The sequence below is a fragment of the Eupeodes corollae genome, chromosome 2, assembly GCF_945859685.1.
Source record: "Eupeodes corollae chromosome 2, idEupCoro1.1, whole genome shotgun sequence".
Lineage (NCBI taxonomy): Eukaryota > Metazoa > Arthropoda > Insecta > Diptera > Syrphidae > Eupeodes > Eupeodes corollae.
Window position 1 is genome coordinate 140995153 of NC_079148.1, and position 16608 is coordinate 141011760.

At 39.7% G+C, this 16608-nt stretch overlaps 2 protein-coding genes across 2 annotated transcripts; both read right to left on the reverse strand.

Annotated features, from left to right (window-relative positions):
- Nucleotides 1–1436: 1436 nt before the first annotated feature.
- LOC129945271 (uncharacterized protein K02A2.6-like) lies at nt 1437–5521 on the reverse strand. The gene is made up of 5 exons (XM_056054928.1): nt 4933–5521; nt 3405–4161; nt 3273–3331; nt 2350–3213; nt 1437–2272 (listed from the first exon to the last, which is right to left on the reverse strand). Exons 1-5 carry the CDS (start codon nt 5519–5521, stop codon nt 1437–1439), a joined length of 3105 nt encoding a protein of 1034 aa, XP_055910903.1.
- Nucleotides 5522–8304: 2783 nt separating this feature from the next.
- LOC129945167 (mediator of RNA polymerase II transcription subunit 14) lies at nt 8305–14192 on the reverse strand. The gene is made up of 14 exons (XM_056054827.1): nt 13804–14192; nt 13611–13743; nt 13242–13541; nt 13053–13185; nt 12489–12992; nt 12210–12417; nt 11988–12147; nt 11722–11926; nt 11327–11598; nt 10953–11265; nt 10579–10883; nt 10330–10524; nt 9066–10262; nt 8305–9005 (listed from the first exon to the last, which is right to left on the reverse strand). Exons 1-14 carry the CDS (start codon nt 13962–13964, stop codon nt 8592–8594), a joined length of 4500 nt encoding a protein of 1499 aa, XP_055910802.1. The 5' UTR covers nt 13965–14192; the 3' UTR covers nt 8305–8591.
- Between the last annotated feature and the right edge of the window lie 2416 nt (nt 14193–16608).

Below are 16608 nucleotides of genomic sequence, written 5' to 3' on the forward strand. Positions count from 1 at the left end.
ACCTGGTGATTTTTTATTTGGTAGTTGTTGTAAACACATACTTTTTATTTCTTTAAGTCTTATAATTGGTATTTCACTTTCATCTTATCAACAAACTGTAAGTTATTTTCAGCCGAGTTTGATGAGTATGGCTTAAAAACATTTGCAAGGTGTTCAGCGAAAAGGTTAGCTTTTTCTTTCGGGTTACCGATCCATTTCCCATCTTGAGATTTCAAGGGCGAGTTTTGTAACTGCGGTCTTTTCAGGCGCTTGACTGCTTTCCATAGCGAAAAATCGGTTGAAGCATCAGTCGTTAAATCTCTTAGGAATGTACTGAGTGGATCATTTTTGAATTTGTAAATTTATTTTTTAAGATTGTTGCTTATACGGTTAAACGTTGTTTTATCATCTGGAAATTTAGTATTTTGCCATTTTCTTCGAGCTCTTCTTTTCTCTATTATCAACTCTCTTATCTCTAAAGGCTATTTTATTTAATTTTGTCTTCTATTAGAAAATGTTGGAGTACTTTCTTCAGCGGCCTGTTGCACATCAGCAATAAATTGTTCCACTTCATGGTCAATTTGCTCGATTGTATCCATGGGAGATCTTAAATTTATAAAACTTAAAAGCCTTTCTCTAAAATCATTCCAGTTTGTTTTCTTATTTACAAGCTTTGGATTACTTTTTTCTAGTACTTCCGATTCACTTAGTGATAGAATCACTGGAGTATGGTCTGATGACAGGTCATAATTACCTTCGACTAATGTGATTTTGTTTGATTCCTTTAGCTATGAAAAAGTCAATAAGGTCTGGTATTTTGTTAGTATCGGAAGGCCAGTAAGTCGGCGACCTGGAGGAATAGAATTCGCAATTGTATTTACGGCCTGCTTGGAAAAGTTTTTTGCCTTTTGTTGATATAAGTCTTGAACCCCAATGGGTGTGTTTCGAATTGAAGTCTCCGCCAACAAGAAAGTTATGCCCAAGAAGATTAAATAGATCTCTATAGTCATCTTCTGTCGGGGAGCGCCTTGGTGGGCAGTATATAGCTGCTATCTTAAACTCTTTCTTTTTCAAACCAATACTAATAGTTGTTACTTGCATATTTTCACTTGTAAACTTGGCTACTTCTGTTGTGGCCGATACATCAATTTAACACAAAAACACAACTGTTCTCTACGGATGTTTTTCACGACTAACTTTATTATTCTTATTAAAATAGATTCACATTAGTAGTTACATGGGCGCGTTCAAAGACTTCTTGATTTTAAACTTAAGGTTATAACAGTTCTTCGCCCCTTAAAAAAAATAAAAATAGTATATAATTTTGTTATTGTTACAAACATAGAGATACATTTTTTCATTGTATTTAAATCAACAAGAGAAGAATTAAGAATTAAATTAAATAAACATATGTACTTTTTTTTATAATAATTGCTTGAAAATGTAAAGTTAGGAACTTAAATATCTAGTCGATCTGGTGCTTTAATAATACGATTTGATCTTCGTAAAATCTTAATTACATTTTTATTTTGATTACAATTTGAGTCATCATTTATACCTTCACCAGCAGTACAGTTTTGATGATTTTTTTCATTATTCATTGAAATGTTATTATCGGATGTTTCAGTATCTGTAAGCATATCTCCACCATTGTAATGTTGCTGAATGTTAAGTGAAGGAGGATGTTCTTCTCTGGAAACGTCATAGGTTTGTTGATTTTTTACATCTATGCCTATTTGGCGAATCTGGTCAATGTGGCGTTTCCAAATACGATTATCATCCATCCTTACTAAATAATGAAGAAGTCCTAGCTTTCTTATGATTTGTCCAAATCTCCACTTTACTCCACGGTCGAGGTATTCACGCACAGCAACTCTGTCATTTTCTTCAAGTGATCTTCCCCTCTTAGCTTCGATTGAATTGAAACACCTAAATGGTATCATGCAATCAATTCTGGATCTAATTTCGCGTCCGAATACCATCATAGAGGGCGATTTTCCTGTCGCAGGATGAACCATCTTTCTGTAGTCCAAAAGGATTCTGCATAATTCGGTATTTAAATCTGTCGTGTCCGGTCCTAATGTTTTTAATTTTTGTTTAATTGTTTGCACGTAACGTTCTGCCTGGCCGTTAGTTGCAGGGTGGTATGGCGCTCCCATTTTGTGCACGATTCCGTTCATCTTCAAGAATTCTTTGAATTTGTAATTTGTAAATTGAACTCCGTGATCGCTAACTAAAACCGACGGTATACCAAAACGGCTGAAAATATTCCTACAGGTGGTTATAGTTGTATCTGTCGTCATGTTTGGAATTACAAAAACTTCTGGCCATTTTGAGTAAGCATCGACTAAAATAAAAAAAAAAGCTTACCCAGAAATGGACCTGCAAAATCAATGTGTACTCTTTGGAAAGGTTCAGTGGGTGCTTCCCAACAATGCACGGAAGTTTTAGGAGGATTGCTTCTTATTCGTTGACAGTCCGGACAGTTTTTTACCAAATCTTCTATATCACTATCGATCCTTTCCCACCAGCAATAACTTCTCGCTAGAGATTTCATTCTAGTTGCCCCGAAGTGTGATGCATGCAGCTCGCTAAGAACCCGTTTACGGAGAGTTTCAGGAATGAACACTCGCATCCCTCGCATGATACAATTTTGCTGTAATGTGAACTCGTTTTGGTCAATTCCAAATCTGTATTTTGGTTCTACAATTCTTCCCGTTCTTAAACCTTGTACTAAAACCTTCACATTATCATTATTAATAGTTGCTTTTCCCAGTTCGTCCACTGTCAACGGTAAATTTTCGATTTGTGATATTTCCAATATATCAGCCTCATCCATTGTAAATTTTGATATTTTTTTGATAGGCAATCTTGACATTGCATCTGCGTTGCAATGATCTTCAGTTCTTCTAAAAACTATATCATAATCAAAGCATTGAAGATAAGCTGCATAATGTTGCATGCGTGTTGCCGATAAAACTGGCATTCCCTTTTTAGGGGAAAAAATCTGGGAAACTGGCTTGTTGTCTGTTACAAGAGTGAACTTCCGGCCATATACGTATTGGTAGAATCTCTTCACTCCATACGTGATAGCATAAGCCTCTTTATCAATCTGACTGTACTTCTGTTGGGTAGGTGTCAACGTCTGAGAGGCGTACATTATTGGCTTTTCTGTTCCATCCGGGAATTCATGGCTGAGAACAGCTCCTACACCGTATGGTGAAGCGTCTGTGGCTAAAAGCAATTTAAGTTTTGGATTGTAATGTGTTAAAAAGTTATCGGTTTGCATTTACATTTTGATTTTGTCAAAAGCAGTTTGGCAGCTTTTATTCCAAACAAATGGTACATTTTTCTTAAGTAAATCGTTTATCGGATAAAGAGTTGTACTTAGATTTTTGAAAAATCTTCCGTAGTAGTTTACTAACCCTACGTATGATCTCACTTGGTCCTTGTTTTCTGGTACTGGCATCTGATCAATGGCTTCGATTTTATTCTTTGTTTTATGAATACCGTTTTTATCGATTTCGTATCCGACATATTCGATTTTATCTTGAAAGAATTGACACTTGTTTACATTGATACGCATGTTGTTTTTATCGAGACGACTCAAAACTTGAAACAATCTGTCCAAATGTTCTTCATTATCCCGGCCAGTTATCTTGACATCATCGATGAAAATGGATACTCCAGGAATATCGCTCAATAATTCCTCCATATATCGTTGCCAAATAGCTGGCGCTGATGAGATGCCATACATTAGTCTTGTTGGTCTATATAAACCTTTATGTGTACTTAAGGTCAAATAATCTCGACATTCCTCGTTGACTTCTAATTGCAGATAAGCCTTGGTCAAATCAATTTTTGAAAATTTATTTCCTCCGCTAATTGATGCAAATAACTCTTCAATTGTTGGCAGAGGATGCTCATCAACTATCAAACACGGGTTAATCGTGACTTTGTAATCGCCACACAGTCTTATCTGGTTATTAGTTTTCCTTATTGGAACAATCGGTGTCGCCCATGCACTAGCATTTACTTTTTCCAAGATACCATCGTTTACCATCTTGTTAATTTCCAGTTCTACCCCTTCTCTTATAGCAAATGGTATAGATCTATGCCTTACAAATACTGATTTCGCGTTAGCTTTAATGTTTAATTTAGCCTGAAAGTTTGGAATTTTACCTAAAGAGGTTTCAAAAAGGTTAGGAAATTTTTTTTTAATTTTATCAATCAAAACTGTATCGTCAGTTGAGGTATCGTCTGAATTAATTTTGTTAATATTATTTGAATCAAGATCATTATAACTTATACCTGCCAATTCGTTTAGATTTATGTTTAGTGCTCTTACCCATTGTCTCCCTAATAAAGGATGTTTAGAAATAGAAGTCAAATAAAGTTTTAATTTATACATTATATTTTTGTATCTAACATCAACAGTACAGAATCCTAAAATTCCTACATTGTTGCCTGTAAAACTTTTCATTACAATATCAGGTTTTTCGATTACTTTATTTGGTATGATGTTTTTAAAATTTTCCATGGACATAATTGTGAATTTCGAACCAGTATCGACTTCAAAAGTTACATTTATATTATTAATGTACATTTTTGCAAAAAGTCCATCGTCATTATTTTTTGTTATTTCATTTATTTGAAAAATACTCTCAATTTGGTTTATTTCATTTTCGTTTTCATTAATTTCAACATAATTTGCAAAATTATCACTATTTTTATTCAAAGAAAAACAAACTCTTCTTAAATGACCTTTTTTTTTGCAATATGAACACACCGAATTATAATGCTTGCAGTTTGTAGCTAAGTGCAATTCACCACATCGAAAACATTTATTTCCACCATTTCTAACATTGTGAATAGGCCTACTACTACCATATTTATTTTTATTTGTATCATTAGGATGTATTTGAGAATAACCCATCCCGTTACCAGACAAACCCTGTCTCGACTTGTTCGTCGTTATTTTGTTCACTGCCGATGTAACATCCTGAACATTTCCGAGCACTACACCACCTTCTTCGGATAACTCGATGCCTTTCGCAATATCAAGTGCCATTTCCAATGTTAATTTTCTCTGTTCCAGGCATCGGTTTTGCATAACTTTTGATTTGAGTCCGAAAACGAATTGATTTCGAAGAGCCGTAAGAAGGTACTCACCAAAATTACATGATGCCGCCAGTCTTCTTAGGTTAACGAGGAATTCGCAGACATTCTCCCCCTCCTGTTGCTTCCGCAAATGGAATTTATAGTTTTCGACGATCTCCAAAGGATCCGGGTTGAAGTGCTGTTCCAATAATTCGACGATGTCTTTAAACGTTTTGTCATTTGGCTGCGCAGGTGATAACTTGTCGCATAATATATCGTAGGTTTCCGAACCCATAAAATGGAGGAGAAAGTCTCTCTTCTGTGCCTCCAGCACATGAAACAAACCGAAAGCACCTTCGAGTCGACTTACCCAGCGACTCCACTTCGTTTTATTCTTGTCGAATGTTTCGACGCAGAAAGCAGCTTGGAATGCTTGAGCCATAGTTATAAATTATAATAATTTGTTCTTTCTCTTTTTTAAGAACAAAAAAAAAAAAAACGCACTCCTTTTTTATCCAATTTTCGTCGCCAATTTTATTGTGGCCGATACATCAATTTAACACAAAAACACAACTGTTCTCTACGGATGTTTTTCACGACTAACTTTATTATTCTTATTAAAATAGATTCACATTAGTAGTTACATGGGCGCGTTCAAAGACTTCTTGATTTTAAACTTAAGGTTATAACAACTTCATAATGTTTTAAGCTTTCTTTTATAAGAATCGCCTATCCACTTCTTGCCTTGTCAGCTGGATGTGGAGCGTGGTAACATGAATAGTTTTCTATTACATTATCTAGACTTTGCCCATTGGAGAAATGAGTTTCGGACACCAGGCAAATATCGATATGTTCTAGATATAAAAAGATTTTTAGTTCGGATTAATTAATGAAAATAATTTTTAATACCGCAGTGCCGTAGTACCTGAGAAGTTAGGTAATGCAAACCTTCGGACCGAAATCAACTGTAAAAGCACTGCAAGGAAATGATGGCAAATTATATTCCCAACATGTTTCTTATTACTCTAGGAGTCAAACTTTCTATGACTTTTTCCAACATTTTTGGCGATATATTGGCAATAACATGGCGATGGCAAAGCACACCAAAAAGTCAGATTTGTGGATGTAAAGATTAAGAAGGCAGGAAAGAAGATAATCAAATACCGGAACCAAACTTGAACCGACGCTACACGGAATATAAATAGAATCTATTGCTAAGATTTTAGTTGAGTTATATGATTTTAAAGGAATTGAAGCTGAAATGATAGTATTTTTGAGAAGGATGCCCGTTCCCCTACCTTCATTATTTCTGATGAAGCCACATTTTTCGTTAAAATTGCACTTCAATATATTTTTTTTGAGACAAGTTTCTTGAACTAAGATGGCTGTAGGAAGAGTGTCCTTAGGAAGGAGATCTAATTCAATTTGTTTGTCACGTGAAAAGGAATTGATGTTTGCAGTGATAAGGTTTATATTCATGGTGATGGAGGTGTAAGGGATGCTATAAAGCAAAGATATGCGTCAGGTTTCTGGTAAGCATCTAGTTTGGTGTAAGTTGGCCAAAATTCTCTGATTTTGGCAATTAATTGGTAAACCAAATAGTTTGTTGGGACTCTTCAATAAAGTCCGATATATCACCCCCCGGAATGGAAGTGGGCTGTACCAAAGCAGGGGTATGCTTAGCTTTACCTCCTCTTGCTGCATCAGCATATGAGAAGGATTGGTTAGGAACTAGGTTGACCCGTCATCCCGCAGTTTACACATGAAGCAATCGAGGTTTCACTCTTAGGCCCCAATTCACACTTTCCCACTTCCTCTAAAGCCAGGCACTTCACACATCTTACTGCAAATGAGCAGTATTGTCCCATGTGTCCAAATCTTTGCCACCTATAACATTGTCGGGTTCCAGAACTCCTAACCGAATCCCATTTAATTCTGTGCCGGAAAAGCTCTTTCAAGCTTTTAATTTTGGAAACACTTTCCCTGTCCTCCAAGACGCAAAGGAAGCGATTCAAGGGAATCTCATTTTCTCTAGACCACTTGGTCTCACATTTTTTTACTACCACCCTCATAGAGGAATCCAATCTAAGCAGCTCTTTATGTACCTCCTCGGGTGAAAAATTGCCGCTGAGTCCCTTAAGTACTAAATTAAATTTCTTATGCTCCTTAGGAGTGAAAGAGAAAGCCTCAAAACTACATTTCTTGAAATGCTCCCCTTACAAAAAAATTGGCAAAAACCGTTAATTACAAATTTAATGTTATCTAAGTTAAATTTTGACTTACTTAACATTTCCATTATGGTTTTAGCCGTCACTCCCTTTGTAAAGATTGGAGGGCAGCAGGAACCTGCATCTGCTTTATGTTGCTGTTGTTAGAGTTACTGCAACTCACACTATCCTTGATTACACTGACCATGTTGCCAAGCTGATTGGATTTGGAAGTACTCTGTACCGTTTCATTTTCTGAATTGTCCAGAAGAACATAATAGTTTGCGTTGTTAGGTGCTTCAATTGCCACCTTTTTCGCATCCCTATTGCTATAATGTTGGTGCCTCTTGCGCGCTAAAACTTGCCTATACATCTCTTTATCGTTTTCCAAATGCTTGCACAGCGTTTCTTCTGTACCACATGCAAAATTGTTGTTTGCATTCATTTTCTTGTTTACAGATAGACCGTTACTCGTCCCTATGTGGACACAGTTGCTAAGAGGCAATTGAAAGCTACCTCGCTCCTTCTTGTTGGTTGCCGAAAAACTGGCGTCCATCTCCATCTCGCTCTCACCTGATACGCAATCAACATTTGCCGAAGTGTGCGTGCCAGCGTCCTCTTTAACGACGGCTTCTCCATCCCACCACGGGATTCTTTCTAGATTATTCGAAATCTTTTTCTTATCTTCCTCGTTAATAAGTAGCGACGGGAAAAGAATTCCATCTTTAAATTTATCCGGTGAAACCGTCGGTAAATTCGACCGCGAATAATTGATATTCGCCATTTTCCCCAAAAATAGATTTTTTTCACTTAGTTTTTTTTTTCAAACTTACCTAAATTCACAGACAGATAACACAACCGTTTAGTTCGGCGTCCCAATTGCGAATCTTTTCAATACCTACATTTTAAACAATGTGACATCAGCGCAGCGGCTAAGGTGTCAAACTTTAGAAATCTCTGAACAAAGAGTTCCGTTAAAACAAAAATTCAAAAATCATCACTTCTTTGGGAGTAAATAAAAAGTTAAATAAACCGAATTTTTTAATATAAGTAACTTGATGATTCATTACACAATACATTATTTTTGTTTTATATATATAATACATAATTATAATAATTATACCTAAGAAAAGAATTAAAATATAAATAATAGGCCACTGTAATGAGCTACGTTTTTTTGTTTTGTTTTTGTATTTCTTTCAACTGTCATTCCGCCCAGTCACGTCCACTTTCTTTGTTTAATGTTTAATTTTTATAGAAACCACTTAGCCAGCCTTTTGGTTATGTTAATTTTTACAGTAATTATCAGTTAGGTCCTTGATTCGGTGCCATAGGATAGCCCTGAGGAGGTGGTCCGACTTGTCCCATCTGAGGCATTGGTGAGTGCATCATGGGGCCAGGACTGGAGCCAACCGGCGATGGGACTATTGACTGAGCTCCAGGCATTTGTGCTCCAGGTGGAGGAACGTCACTTGGGAGAGTCAAATTCGTCAGTAGATCCCTCACCGCTGGGAAGAGCGAACACTCGCCGGGTTGTGGTCCATAGTCAGCGAATCGTCTAAGGAGTATGCCGGCGGCATTGGCCGCTTGTGATGGGACTTGTTCTCGCCGCTCAGCCAACTGGGTTATGTTCGAATTCAGATCATAGATCATTGGTAGAACTAGCGACGGACTATTGCTGCGATCCATTCCGGGATAGGGAATCCGTGTTACTTGGAGCTTAGGAAAAAACAAAAAGTCAACTAAAACTTCTCAAGACTTGGGATATAAAGAACTTACGAAAAAGAGTATCTTCAATCGACAAATCAACACACCCGGACTTCCAATGGGAACGATTGGAGGCGCTGAGGGTGGAACTCTCATACAGAGCTGCACAGTCCACTTGAGACTACCTTGAGCGAGTTCAGGCATCATTTCTAGCCTCATAATTTGGATGAAATCCTTCAGCACTTGAATGGGACAGTTGAGGGCTCGGCAGAAGCCATGCAGGGCATTTGGTCGATATGGAGGCACAGCTATGCGCGTCTCGAAGAATTGCTCCACCACTTGCAGATCGTCTGGATTCCATTGGAAGGTGGGTTTTCCATCGGGCAGAGGCTGGACGGGTATTTGCGAGACCTTCAGATGCAGCGACTGCATGTGTATCTGGTTCAGCACCACCTGGCACTGGAGGCCGTCAACTTTGAAGAGGACCACCCCTGGTTCGTTGGAGTTCAACGCCGTCAGAGACTCCTCAGCCTGGATGTTACGTTGAAGCTGCCTTCGCATGTACACACAACCCAAGAACCTCTCCAAAGGACACACCTCCGGTCCACCGATGTCTTTATTTGGATGTGGACACGGCCGGCACAAAGTCTCCATAGCTTCATGAGTGAGTAGAGTGGGAACAGCTCCAGCCCACGACCTATTTGGCAACACCCTCGATAAATGTGTTGTTGAGACGGTCGTCTGTGATTTGTGCTCCGGGCTCTGTCCCGGTCTGGGCGATGGTCGTGGCATGCTCGGCGAACCAGGCCAGTTCGAGGTCGCCGGAGACATCGCAGTAAATGGACTTCCGTCTGTATGCTGCTGCATGTACATACTCGGTCCAGGCGAGTGGGCCATCGGACTGGGCTGTGGATTCAAAGGCGACGAAGGCATAAGACCGCTCGGAGATGGATGAGGCATATGGGGAGCTGGTGGCGATGTCATACTAAAGTTTGGATGATTCTGCTGGCCTCCGATGGGATGTGGACTTGCCGGGGTGTGAGGATTCGAACTTGTCGGGGGAGTTATTGGTGGGGCAAATCGCAATCCACCATCTCGAGGACTTTGGGGTCCTCGGATGTTGTTACTGCTCAAGAACGGCGAAGATCCTCCAGCACCTTGGGTGTTGTGTGTGTCCTCCATGGGCACTGGTGACGGTGGGTTATCGTCCTCGCTTTGTGAACGCCTCCTATACACAGCGTTCTCATCGACATATTTTGAAAGGAAGCCCTAAAAAAGACCAAACGTTTTTAAAATGAAACAAACACTGAACAAAGTCTTGAGAATCCCACAATACCTTAAGACCCTGTGTGGGCGTGAATTCATCTATGACATTGCTCCTATCGAAACGGCTATAGGCTCCATCTCGAATGGACACCAATCCTCCAGCCCTGAACCGGATCTCCAAACAGTACATAGCCTGATAAGCCAGACGAAGGAGAGTTGGAGATTGCGGGAGAATACAGAACGACAGGACTGGAACTTGAGGACGCTGTAAGAGAAAAATGTTAATCTGTTATAATTGGAAGGTTTCTCTTCCACTCACTGGAATTCCCAACTGTGGGATAATTGGCAACTTCGATATCGAGCTCAAAGGTTGATAAGTTTCGTGGAGAATGTGAACAATGTGAGTCAGATCCTGATGCTTGTTGAGATGCGACTGCAACTGCTCCCTCATCATGGAGTGGGCATTGATGGCAGATAAGCCACCGACAAAGACCAACCGGAATCCCTTCTGCTGGGCGGACCAATACACGTTGCAGGTGACTTCCTTGTTGGGCCCATAACCCATCAGAAGATTCACGTAGCTGTAGGACTTGACACTCACCATCGTGTGGAGGTTGAATTTCTCTGCAAAAAAGGAACACAGATCCAATTGGAATTCTTGAGGATTCAACGAGGGTTTTGTGGAAGACAAACCTGACTTGAAGTGCTCTGAAAAATTATACACCAACGTATAGAGATAGACTATCTTCGACCAATCCTTGAGGAGCTCCTCGACTGTCTTGCCGAGGTCGTTGTGGGTTTGCTCATAGGTCAGGTAGACAGTTCGCCGGTTTCCTTGCTCCTTTTGATGGGTACTCTGCAGGGGAGTACTGTAGAAAACGAACTCCACAACCCAGGTGCGATTCTGGTTGCTCTTGTTCATCTGGGAACGAATGGACACCGAAAGGAGACGCTTCAGCAAATCGTTCCACACGTGTTTCTCGATTATTGGCATCGTTGTTGTGGACTGAAAGGAGGATGCAAAGAAACCATAAGAATTCAAATCTTTTTCCAAAGGAAACTCCAACCTTTTGATTAGGATCAGCAGCAGCCACAGGCATCGGAAGGGTCAGCAACTTCAGCACCAACGAAGTAGCATTCGACTCCACCTGCAGTCCACTGTGGGGTATGTTGTGTTTGGCAAATTCCTGAGCCAAATTGAGGAATGGAATCTTCTCATCGCACATCGCCACGACATGAGCCAACTCGGGGATGAAATAAGCTGGAAATATGGTCTTCTGTTGCTTCGATGGTGGCCCAACCAGTTCCATGGAGGATTTACGTTTGTGTGGTGGAACATCTGGAAAAGAAAGAGACTGAAGTTAACATCGATTCCAAGGCGTCCAAGGAGGGGTTTTTGTCTTGCATATGGAAGGAGATAAGGGATGACATCCCACTTGATTGGTATATACTTGCTCCTTACCATCAACATGCGTGCCAGGACCATGGGTTGCCACGAACGTGTCGAACTCAATCAGACGCAAGAGTTTTGTATACATTTTGGGTATATCCGGAGGAGGTTGATTGTTGGGATCATCGGATTCGACGACATTGTGACTGACGAAGCCCAAATGGAAGGTGTATTCCATTTCACTTGGAGCCGAAGGTTTCTCCTTGAGTTGGACAACCTAAAGGAGGGAGAGAATTCTTTAGAGGAACTAGTGGGTGCAACTTCCATTAAAAACCCACCAGAATCACATTTGGTTGGCGGTTGAGTTTGACAAAGATCTTATGTCGTCCTGGCTGAAGCAGAGGGTTATCCGGAACTACCAAGAATGGCAGAGTTTCTGTGGCCGCGGCGGGAAGATGTTGCAACGTCTTCTCACAGCGACGATGGGTTATCCAGAATCTACAACGGAAAAAGCATTATTTCAAGAAAACATTGTGGTTCTTGGGACTAAGGAGGGTCACCTCAGTTCAGAGATAAGTGTCTGGAGTTTGCTGTGGTCTCCGTTGAGCGTCGTCTGGAGCTCATTCATGATTGGACAATCCAAGTGCTTGGGAACGTGGCATTTCAGCATTCCGGTGTGTGTATCGATGGTTATGTGCACCTGCTCCGCTCGCAGACATGGATTCAACACTGGAACTGTCAAGATCGCTGGAGTTCCTTGCAAATTAACTGAAAGTAGAAGACCACATCATTGTAACGAGGAAAAGCTTCCCAAAACACCTCTTTTTCGAGTTGCTTACAATCAACATCTTTCAAAAACGATTGAAATTCAAGTTTTAAATCACTTAAACGGGACACAGAACGAATGTAGACTGTGTGGACAATGAGACGCTCCATTGAGAGATGTTCGGTGCGAACAGCACGATCGGCGACTTCTGAGGATTCTTTGGCACCCAACGAAGGAACATGCACCACAGCCAATGGACGACCAATTTCATTGGGATCAGATTGGACTGTTAGACGATAGCCTAGTTCAGATTTTGGATCCATTCGGGTGAGTTCACGCCAATAGGAGACTGTGACCTTGACGCCGGGGACATATTCCTCAACGTAGATGTTATCCTCGAGACGTTCATAGCTCAGACGGAGTGTCTGAGTGTAGAGAACTTCGAGCTGCAGGGATTGACAGAAGTAGTGCAGGCAGTTGTAGACCTCGCTCAGGGCGTTGGGGTTCTCGACAAGACGAGCCTGGATCAGGCGATGGATGTAGTTGACTTGCAGCGAGTGGACGAGGGCTTTGCCATCTAAAAAAAAAAGAGACATTTTAGTTTTGTAGAAACAAAAAGAATAAATGAAGAAGTTACCTCCAGTTTCTTTATCTTCGACGAGGATGTCGATGTCCAGGAGTCTCCAGGGGACAGTTGGTCCATCACCCATGACTGTGAGAGAAACGTTGAACTCGTGTTTGACCTCAAACGTGACACGTCCGTGTTTTATCTTCAAAATAAGATCATAAAATAAATCTCTAAGTATTTGGGAATCTGAAAACTCACTTTGAAGTCCCTCATTTGTGGAAGAAGTTTCCCAGTGACCAATCGATGTTGGATCACTTGATTCAGTCGGAGTAAAGTTTGCTTCTTTTCAGTTGGAGTGATGGGATCTGGAGGGACGATTCGCTCCCGAATGCAAGAAGGCAGTCGATTGTATGTGCCCGTGGTGAGGATTTCCACAGCAGCTGGGATATGGAAATTGGGAAGACGAGCTCGGACGAGGGTTTCTCGCGACATTCTCGCCAACATATCGGCTGTTTCCACAAAGAGCATGTTTTGTTTATCCAATATGCTCATAATATGCTAAATTATGAATGAATAAGTACGTTTTTAAGGGATAAAAGCCAGGATAAGAAAAGATCAAAAACTCACAGCAGATTTGTCAACTTTGGAAACTGAATTGGCCCATTTAACGAGGGCTATGAGTCTTATAAACAATTGCCTTGTCCTTGCGGAGAAATTGTATATTTCAATTTTTCTTTCCATGTCTGTTTTTCGAGGAAGCCTAAGGAGCAGAGAGAGAAATTGTGAAATTCCCGATCGACTTTTTTGTATAAAGACTTACAATTCCGCCAAAACTGTTAAATCGTGATAAGTTCTTTGGATGATGAAATCTATGAGAACAGCAAGGGATATTGTATTGCGACATGAGGCAGCAGGTTCTTGTCCGGGCGGTAGGAAACCAGACATGGGGCCTTGCATGCCCTCAAGTGGTTGTGGGGCCATGATTTTGTTTTGAACTTTTTCACGATTTTAATCGATTTTTTCGTGATTTTTCTATGGAAATTTATTTCAATACGATGCTCTTTCGGTATATTCAATGGAATATTTGTTAATTTTTGTATTTATTTGGTATAAAATTGTAATTTATTTATTTAGAAAGGAAATAATAGAAATTCACTTCACTGCATCGTAGATTCACTTTCTTTCACAGCGGCATCGATTTGTGTGACAGCTATGATGACAGTTGGAAAATTTGTGACAGGGAGCGTTTCGGGCGTTGACTTTTTGTTTGGTGTCGGTAAGGTGGTGGAGTGTTAAGGTTAATGCGCAAATGTTTTCAAAGCTACCTAAAACTGTTTTAATAGTAATAAATATTGGTTATGTTTTTATAAAAAAATTGTGGAAGCTATTTAAATAAACGAAAGTCCTTAATATCCTTATAGAAACAACATTTTATTCAGAATAAAAAATAATAATAGAAAATTTCTGTTATTCTAAAAACTATGTAACTACAATTTCATATCAAGCAGAGTGATAAAAGATAACAAAGTATTTAATAAATTAATAATTTGAATAGACGAATTTATGTATATTTAAAAATAAAAGTGTTTATTGATTAAAGCGCCAGTTACAGCTATCGTTGGTTTTAATTAAAAAATTCCGTCATTGAAAAAAATGGTCTTGATTGAAAAACATCAAATTTGTACTGAAAGAAATTTGTCATTGGTATTGTGTGAAATTGGAACACAAATCATTGGAATGATTGGTTTCACTTTTGAACATAAAAATCGGCTGTTCAGGAAACTGAACTGAAAATAGAAAATATCATTTTTACAGAGAAATAAAGGCACAATTTCACTTTTTTTTCTTAAAAAATTCTTTTTGTGTTTTCCGATCAATCAATGTTCAATTTTCATTTCTAATCAAAGGGAAACTCAGTCAAATATGGAGTCAAAAAATTCTTCGGATCGATTTCAATGATAGCTGTAAATGGCCCCTAAGCCAATTGTATGATTAAGAGTTAAATCACCATTGAGGCGGACAAAATAGGCTTTTTGTAGTTATTTTGTGGTTAAATGCTACAAAAAATAATGCAATATTTAATAATTATACATATCAGTGATTAGTTTAAAATATTTATGCGATGACGCCTTTGTATATAAAGTTTATAGAAGCCAGGTTTTATTATGGAAAATGATTCATATGGGCTAAAAACCAATTTGTTATCCTATTATTTAGCCAGATTAATTTCATAAACCTAAAAATAAGTATTAATTATGGCAGATAGAAGGCTATTTTGTAGTAAATGGTAAGGTAGTGTGAACTGTAGTTGTGAAAAAAGGGATGGATTGTGTTTGGAATATAAAAAAAATAAGGCTTCGAATACTTTCCGGGACGGAGCATTGGTTTCCATGCGCTCTACGTGACCCAGCCATTTAAGTCGTTGGGCTTTTACCCTTCTGGCTAAGTCTACGTCACTGTACAGCCCGTACAGTCCGTCGTTCCATCTTCTTCTCCACTCCCTTTCGATGCATACGGGACCGTAGATCGCACGAAGAAATTTTCTCTCGAAACGACCCAAGGTTCTTTCATCCGCTTTTGTCATGGTCGATGCTTTTGCACCTTATAGCAGGACGGGGATGATAAGGGTCGTATATAGCGGCACTTTGGTCCCTCGAGAGAGGACTTTACCACTCAATTGATTTCTTAGTCCAAAGAAACAGCGGTTAACAAGAGTTATTCTGCGTTTGATCTCAGCGCTGGCGTTGTTTTCTGTCTTTACAGCGGAGCCTAGGTAGACGAAGTCCTTGACTACCTCAAAGTTACGTCTGTCGATTGTGACGTTTTGACCAAAACGTCGGTGTTGTATGTATTTTCTAGACGACAGCATGTACTTTGTTTTGCCCTCATTAACCGTTAAACCCATTTTTGCCGCTTCTGCCTCAATACTCACAAAAGCCCCATTGACATCACGCTGAGTTCTTCCGATTATGTCAATGTCATCAGCATATGCCAGTAATTGGACAGACTTTTGAAAGATAGTGCCTCTAGTGATGACGTGTGAGCAACACGATGGTGGGTGTCGATTTGGTGTTCTTGAGTTTTTTCCAGGATCTGCCGTAATGTGAATATTTGATCAACTGTGGACTTTCCTGGTCTAAAACCACACTGATAAGGACCTATCAGGTTGTTGACGATGGGCTATAGATGTTCGCATATTACATGGCGGAGAAGATTTTATAGGCGATGTTAAGTAGACTGATTCCTCTATAGTTGGTGCAGTTTAGAGGGTCTCCTTTTTTCAGGATCGGGCAAACAATACTGAGGTTCCATTCATCGGTTATGCTTTCTTCCGACCATATCTTACAGATAAGTTGGTGCATGCTCCTAACCAACTTACCTCCAGCTGCTTTAAAGAGCTCGGCATTCAAGTCATCCACTCCAGCGGCTTTATTAACCTTCAGCTTAGATATTGCAATCTTTACTTCGTCTAAGCCAGGAAGACGGGATTGTTGGCTTTCGTTGTCTATGTTGAATGGACCATCCTACCTGACAGCGGAATTCAGTTCGTTATCTCGGCGTCCATATCTTCAGCATTGACTGCTGTTCCATTAATGTGTTTCCACTTTCGTCTTTGCATTTTTCG